The 7,348-nt window shown below is 40.4% G+C and overlaps 2 protein-coding genes across 2 annotated transcripts in view; both read right to left on the reverse strand.

Moving 5' to 3' along the window:
• Positions 1–962, reverse strand: part of gtf2h4 (general transcription factor IIH, polypeptide 4) — a gene marked incomplete at its 5' end in the record, with an annotated part of 25,939 nt that extends 24,977 nt beyond the window's left edge. The window contains 2 exon segments of the mRNA XM_014026744.1: positions 625–743; positions 886–962. Coding sequence (XP_013882198.1) covers positions 625–740 — 116 coding nt within the window.
• A 253-nt stretch (positions 963–1,215) lies between these two features.
• polr1h (RNA polymerase I subunit H) lies at positions 1,216–7,087 on the reverse strand. Its single transcript, XM_014026745.1, has 5 exons — positions 7,032–7,087; positions 6,569–6,742; positions 2,991–3,091; positions 2,145–2,254; positions 1,216–2,069 (listed from the first exon to the last, which is right to left on the reverse strand). The coding sequence occupies exons 2-5, from the start codon at positions 6,687–6,689 to the stop codon at positions 2,045–2,047; spliced, it is 357 nt and encodes a 118-aa protein (XP_013882199.1). The 5' UTR covers positions 6,690–6,742; positions 7,032–7,087; the 3' UTR covers positions 1,216–2,044.
• Positions 7,088–7,348: the final 261 nt, after the last annotated feature.

Genomic DNA, 7,348 nt, shown 5'->3' on the forward strand with positions numbered 1-7,348 from the left:
TACTGTCTTAATATTGTCCAATTGTTGCAATATATTGCAGTTTAGTGTCAATAATTGTATTGGCAATGTGGCCTCTTTCTGCACACATACAAACCAACCCCTGGCACCACCTTCTGCCACAGCTTCAATGGTCTAATGGTCTATGTTATGGACTTTCATGTGGGAGATCAGGATTCAAAACCCAGCTACAGCAACTTTAATAAAAAATCCCTTCAAACTTCATGTTGTCACAAAATTACCTTAATTACAAACACCTGCTGACATGACAGGCACAAGCTGGTATAGAAAACAAAATTGAACTTGGTCACAGATCATGCTGCAGGGAAAGCCAAGCTGCATTGCAGCGCACACTGGTTTTTACATAGTAAAAACCCAGGTCTAGTTTGTTTTAAAATCATCACAAGTTTTCAGGGGGTTCAATCTTAAACCTGCGGGAAAACCTGAGCAAATTTCCCGAGATTAAAGCTGCCATAACTTCCTTACTTCACCACCAAGCTAAACAATATTAGTGTCGATCTCTTCGTTATTTGGAGCTTTATTCAATGATTTGTTTGTTTATTTATTTGTCTCAACGCTACTTCAGGCGGCGGGATAACAACTGAATGTTTAAACGCCTCTTCTTACCTGAAGACAGCCAGACATGTCGCTGGGTGGTTGTAGAGTCTGTCCAGCACCTCCGGACTCAGCTCCCTCAGGTATTCATGCAGGTTTTTACACTGCAGCTGGACTCGCAGCTTCATTATCTGAAACAGGAACAGCACGTCTCCGAGTCTCTGTCTGTGTTTCAACTACTTTACCTGAATGAAACGGGACCGGAAACATTTCCTGAACATTAAACATCGGTGAGAAAGTTTAAAACTTTTAGACTGAGACGGGAATATTTACCAGAAAGTCTCAAGAAACAAGCTTGTTTCATTTAAACAGCGGCATCGCTTGTCTTGTTGATAAGGCAGCCATGTTTTAAATCACGTGACTTAAACGCGCCTCCTTATTGGTTCGTGTCGCTGGTGTTTTTAAAAGAACTTTATTGAGACAGCGAAAGATGACAAATAGATTTTAAAGGCCTGGTGTTAATTTAATTATTATTACCAATAATCTCAGCGTGTCAAATAATTACTATGTAATGTTCTAATTTATTGAGACATGAATTTTTGTTTTCAAATTATTTTTACGCCATAATAGTCAAAATTACAAGAAATAAAGACTTGAAATATGTAATAATATCCTCTGTGGTATTTATTTTAACTTTTACACCTGTTGTCGAGGAACATATCATCACAAATGTACTATATAATATACATAAATCAGAGAAAAAATTCAGATATTTGAGTTACAAAACAAGTGTAGTCCGAGTAAAAATAAAAAATTATATAGAAATACAAGTATGGTTATACAAAAACAGACATGGAGCCATTTTACTAATTAATGCACATTTCCAGGGGTAATGTTATGAAGAGTAGTCCAACCTGTTTAGACTGTCAGCCAATCAGAGCTGTGCATCACTTGTGGGTGGGGGCTGCAGGATGTTTTTATTTTTGATGCTTTTCTTTTAGGAGTGTGAATGTGTGAAAAACATTTTACTGGACATGTCGCAGCTCAACTGCAGTAATCTTTCATGAGACTTGTAATAGTTTTGTAATACATTGTTCGTTTCAGAACCACACAGACATTCATACTGATTTTAGGTAAAATCAAGACAAATACAGGAATCATCAGGACATCTTTAATGTGTATTCTAACCAATGGCATTTGATGGTCACAACTCATTTAATTCATTCAGCTACAAAACAAACACTTGTGCTGGAGTCTGTTCTTCATAGTAAAATATCTTGTAAAACAAAGTTTAGAACAATTATAAAATGATACCTTTAATAAATATTTTGAAACTGATCTTAGACACAAGCTGATTTAAACTAGTTTGGAACAGATCTATGATTTGTTGTCATTACAAACAGAAAATTACCAGAAAACTTGTGTTCAACTCTTGCTTCTAATCTGTGTTTTAGGGGTTCAAGGTCGTACAGGGAGAGGTGGGGGGGTGGAATCAGGAGTCCTCCTTCTCCTGAAACCTAAAACATGAAGCAAACCATCAGCAGAACAATCCCACAGAGGAGTGAAAACAGAAAGGCGGAGCTTCAACTCACCTGCAGTGGATACAGGTGAAGAAGACCGTCTGTCCTTCGTCTGCAGACCTCATCTGCCGTGTGTGGTAAACCATGCCTTCTTTGTTGCACCGTGAGCAGCGCCGGTCAATCTACACAAAGCAGAGGGCCTCTTTAAGGAGACGGCTCAGATGCTGGGAAGTTCTTGTTGAACAACTAATATCTTACCTGTTGAAGGTAGCCCTTTGAGCAAACTCTATGGAGAAAGAGTTTAATTCTGACCGGTTTGCTGAACTAACAGCTGCTCTGAGTGAGGACTAAAGTGGATTGATCTTAAAAAATCATAGCTCTGTGGTTATTTGAAGCACAAATAACACCGGCAGCAGCTAGCTGTAGCACTTCCTCTGCAGCCCCAGGCATCCTTATAAGGAAAATCATATTCCTGCTGGATCAGTAAAGGAAATCCAGTGGTTTTGCAGGCGTAGAAATTAACAGCCTTTTTTTTTTTACTATTGGGAGTAAAAAAAAAAACCTTTAAATCATCAAACAAACATAAATAACCCTCCTGCTGACGACACATCTTTATTTTTGCAAAAAAAAAGCACTTCTTCTGTTGATGAGACACAAGCAGTAATCTCCTGTTAGCAACGTTAGCATCGTAGCAGCTAGCAAGTTTTAAAAAGCAGCACCATCTGAAACCCTGAGGTTAACTTGCACATTTAGTCTGAATTAAACTCTTTCTCCAACGTATTCAAAAAGCTATCTACAACAGGTAAGATATTCTTTGTTCATGACCTTCTCACTGAAGCCCTTTGCATGTATTTGAACAGTTCTTTGGCAGTGAGAAGCTGTTAGCATCACGTGTCTGTGAGCAGCGGATGGTCTTACCACAGGCCCCTTCAGCTCAGAGTCATCATCGTCAATAGTCACCGACGATTCCTCCACAGGGTTGAAGACCACCGTTGACCGTACTTCATGTTCAGAAAACTCTGAAAACAGATGGAAAAAAACTGATAATACAAGGGAATAACATAACCGACATCCACATTTAAAGACAGAGATAGGCTATACGTAAAGTACTTAAAAGAAATAACTAAAGTAAAAATACCTCAACAGAAAATGACTGGTAAAATTATTTTCCCTGATAGGAAAAGTACTTAAAAGTCATAAAACTGCTCATGATAATCGGAAAAGTAAAAGTACTTTTACACACACTATAAGAAATGAAGTGTTAAATTTATATAACCAAACTACTTCTCAGGTTTGTTTATCTAAAGAAGTATATCTCCTTGTAAAACTAACATTAGTGATCAGCTTACATTGGGACTTGTTTTTTATTGATCATTCTTAGCTACAATACTGCATGATTTCAGCTCAATATTATTTAATACTGTTCATTTACAGACATTTGAAATTAGCTGTGGTAGCCATCTTGAATTTTCAAATCAAGAGCAGTTTTCTTTATTTGTATGTGCTCCTCGAGCCCGTAAAGGGACATAGGGGAAATTTTTTTAAATGAAAACTGATCCAGACTTTTTCTTCCTAAGGATTCTGACTTAGTTTCTCAGGATTCTGACTTAGTTTCTCAGGATTCAGACTTAGTTTCTCAGGATTCAGACTTAGTTTCTCAGGATTCAGACTTACTTCCTCAGGATCCTGACTTACTTCCTCAGGATCCTGACTTACTTCCTCAGGATTCTGACTTACTTCCTCAGGATCCTGACTTACTTCCTCAGGATTCTGACTTAGTTTCTCATGATTCTGACTTAGTTTCTCAGGATTCTGACTTAGTTTCTCAGGATTCTGACTTAGTTTCTCATGATTCTGACTTAGTTTCTCAGGATTCTGACTTACTTCCTCAGGATTCTGACTTAGTTTCTCAGGATTCTGACTTAGTTTCTCAGGATTCTGACTTACTTCCTCAGGATTCTGACTTAGTTTCTCAGGATTCTGACTTAGTTTCTCATGATTCTGACTTGGTTTCTCAGGATTCTGACTTACTTCCTCAGGATTCAGACTTAGTTTCTCAGGATTCTGACTTAGTTTCTCATGATTCTGACTTAGTTTCTCAGGATTCTGACTTAGTTTCTCATGATTCTGACTTAGTTTCTCAGGATTCAGACTTAGTTTCTCATGATTCTGACTTAGTTTCTCAGGATTCTGACTTAGTTTCTCAGGATTCTGACTTAGTTTCTCAGGATTCTGACTTAGTTTCTCAGGATTCTGACTTAGTTTCTCAGGATTCAGACTTAGTTTCTCAGGATTCTGACTTAGTTTCTCAGGATTCTGACACTTCCTCAGGATTCTGACTTACTTACTTTCTCAGGATCCTGCAAAACTTCCTCAGGATTCTGATTCATGGTACATTCACACTAAACACGTTTTGAGCATCAGGAGTATCTGGTTTACATGCAAAGTCAATGGCGGACGTGCATCTAGGGGTTTCTAATAGCCGAGCAGGGCGTCTGGTGCATTTGGAGCAGCGCGGCTCGAAGCAGTGCATGCGCACCCCGTCCCAAGCGTTCGCCGCGTGAGGTGGAAAATCTGGACTTTTGCTGCTCAATGCGTCGCATCAACCAATCCGAGAGACTCATTTTTCRYCGTGACAGTTTCCTGAATGTTGCCCACTAAACCGAAACAGACGAACAGGAGATCTCTACCTGAAATCGACCACCTGCAATTGGATTTTGTGGCTGGATATAGAAGTGCCGATGTGGGTCAGCTGGTCCGGACAAAAAAAAAAAAAAATTCCATCAGCTGGCAGCTTCTGGAGTGGCGAAACTAACTGAAACAAATCGCCTCTAAATCACCAGGGGTCTCATTTATAAAGGATTGTGTGGAAACCATACTAAAAGTGAACGTACGGCCAAAAGGCGGAAATGGTGTACGCCAAAAAAAATTCAGATTTATAAAACCGTGCGTACGCACGTTTCTGCACACCTTTCCTTTATAAATCACAGCCGCACGTCAGAGTTTGCGCACGAGGTCCCACCTCAGGTTCTATCCTCTACACGCCCACATTCAACCATAAACAGTCAATGCAAAGTACCTCATGAATGTTAAGATGTATTTAAATCAGTCAGCTGATCAGTGATTGGTTCAGACACGCTCTGTCGTGTGTCTGTAGGTTGACAGGTGCTGACTGACAGCTGCTCACGTGAACAGATTGTCTGTAATTGACACAGATTTTCCCTCATTTTGCTTTAGAGTAATCTAATGATTTTTATAAAAAAAAAATACTCAGCTTCAAATTAATTTTCCCTCAGAGCCTGCAGGATGATAAAAACAATAAAAAATAAATTAAATAAGTCAGATCAAATTAAAAGTAAGTCCACCGCTCTTCGCCTCGTCCTCTCCCCCTCCTGCCTGCTGTGTTATCCGCGGCAGACACCCCCGCCCCGCGCACACACACACACACACACACAAACACACACACACACACACACACACAAACACACACACACACACACACACACACACACACACGCACGCACGCACGCACGACATATACGGACTTTAAACGTGAAGGTTTATAACATCCACACTGGTGAGGTGGATGCGCCCTGCGCGTGTATCCAAAGCATGACTTTTGCTGTCCTGCTGTTCTTGTTGGGGAGGGGTCTGTGGGTCAGGGAGGGGTCTGTGGGTCAGGGAGGGGTCTGTGGGTCAGGGTGGTCTGAGGAGGAAGTAGATGTAGGGATTTGCGCACGGGAACTTTTAAGATTTAAGTTTTTTTTTATTTCAAAGGTCCTCATGGCTCAGCAGCAGAAGCATAAATATTACTGTTAAGAAAGCTGATGATAAAGTTGAATAAAAATCTGAGTCTGATGAAGGTAAATTAAATATCTGACAGTGATCATTACACAGTGTGGCTCTAATTCCTCACTTCACCATCTGTGTCACAGTTTCACGTCTCCAAAATGAGCGTACACATGGGTCAGAGCTGGCGTGAGGCACCGCACATTTTCACGTCAAGTTTGGATTTTATAAATCACAACCTTGGCGTGAAAAGTGGCGTACGCAAGTTTCTGGGCTCAAATTGTGCGTACGCCAGTTTTATAAATCCGACCCCTGGTGAGTTAATAATCTGCTGTGCGCAACGTTCGCTTGCTCTTTAGTAATTAAATCAAAGCCATTTTCTTATTTCTTATTTTATCTTTATTTCACCGCTGAGGGCAGACGCTCCTCCCACACCCAGCTGCTGCTTCTCGTTCTGGTCTGTGAATGCGTCTGTCCAGCATCAAGATGCGTGCGTTTTGAGATTTTTGGAGGCGCGCAACGCGTTTGGTGTGAATGTAGCATTACTTTCTCAGGATCCTGACTTACTTTCTCAACACACTGAGAATCTCTCCCTCCCTCCCCATGTTCCTTCAAGGCCTCTGTAAAAACCACCTTGGCCACCAGCAGCAGAAAAGCCTAGCTCCGCCCCTGGCTCTGAGGGTTTCCTGCCTGATGTTTGGCTTCACCTGCCACAGAGATGCAGAAGGAGCAGCGCGGGCAGCAAACACTCTCAGATACTCCTGGAAGAGGAAGAACGTTCCCACATTCTGGGCAGAAGTTTGGATCACCTTCTCCAACACGAGACATTCCTGCTGGCTGAAGCGTTCCACTGTTTGTTCTTTATAAGAACCAATAAAAGCCTACAGACACACAAACAGGAACACTGTGACGAGAATTATTCCAAACCTCATTTTCAACGTGAAACTACCGCGAATTTTATATTTGAATGGTTGTAATCACTCGAAACCACTAAAAAAACTTCCTTAGCACGTGTTTTTTTTTTTTTTTTTTTTTACAACTCGGATGTTTGACAACTTTACATTTTTAACTTTACATTTTTAACTTTACATTCAAACACGTCGTGTGAATTTGTATTTCAGAAAAACTGATTCCAGTTAAAGTAGTTGTTTTATCACCAGTAAAACTCACCAGCGGTCTGCGGCATGTGTCTGTTATTTTGATTTCGGGGCCCTGCAGCTGCTGGCTGTCGCTTGCTGATGACGTAAACGCTGCTGCGTTGATAAGTCCGCCATGTTGGGGAGGGAAAGCTGTGTCCAGTAAAGTATTTCATGAGAGCAAAGAAGCTGCGCGTTTTAATGAGATTAAATAAAGTTCAGTTTTTAGTTTATTAAACCAGTATTTGTGTACATAATGTAAATTCATGACCTCTTTTTAACGTAGTTTTGTTTTCCTTGACATTTTGATTTTGTATACATCATTGTTTGTTTTTTTAGTTTCTGTTATAT

Source organism: Austrofundulus limnaeus, unplaced genomic scaffold, assembly GCF_001266775.1.
Source record: "Austrofundulus limnaeus strain Quisiro unplaced genomic scaffold, Austrofundulus_limnaeus-1.0 Scaffold587, whole genome shotgun sequence".
NCBI classification, from domain to species: Eukaryota; Metazoa; Chordata; class Actinopteri; order Cyprinodontiformes; family Rivulidae; genus Austrofundulus; species Austrofundulus limnaeus.

Coding starts and splice junctions, on each gene's coding strand:
- polr1h (XM_014026745.1), bottom strand. CDS start 6,689: ATGTCTCGTGTTGGAGAAGGTGATCCAAACTTCTGCCCAGAATGTGGG. Junction 3,092..6,568: donor CTTCTGCATCTCTGTGGCAG/GTGAAGCCAAAC, acceptor ATCTGTTTTCAG/AGTTTTCTGAACATGAAGTA. Junction 2,255..2,990: donor CTGAGCTGAAGGGGCCTGTG/GTAAGACCATCC, acceptor TGCTTTGTGTAG/ATTGACCGGCGCTGCTCACG.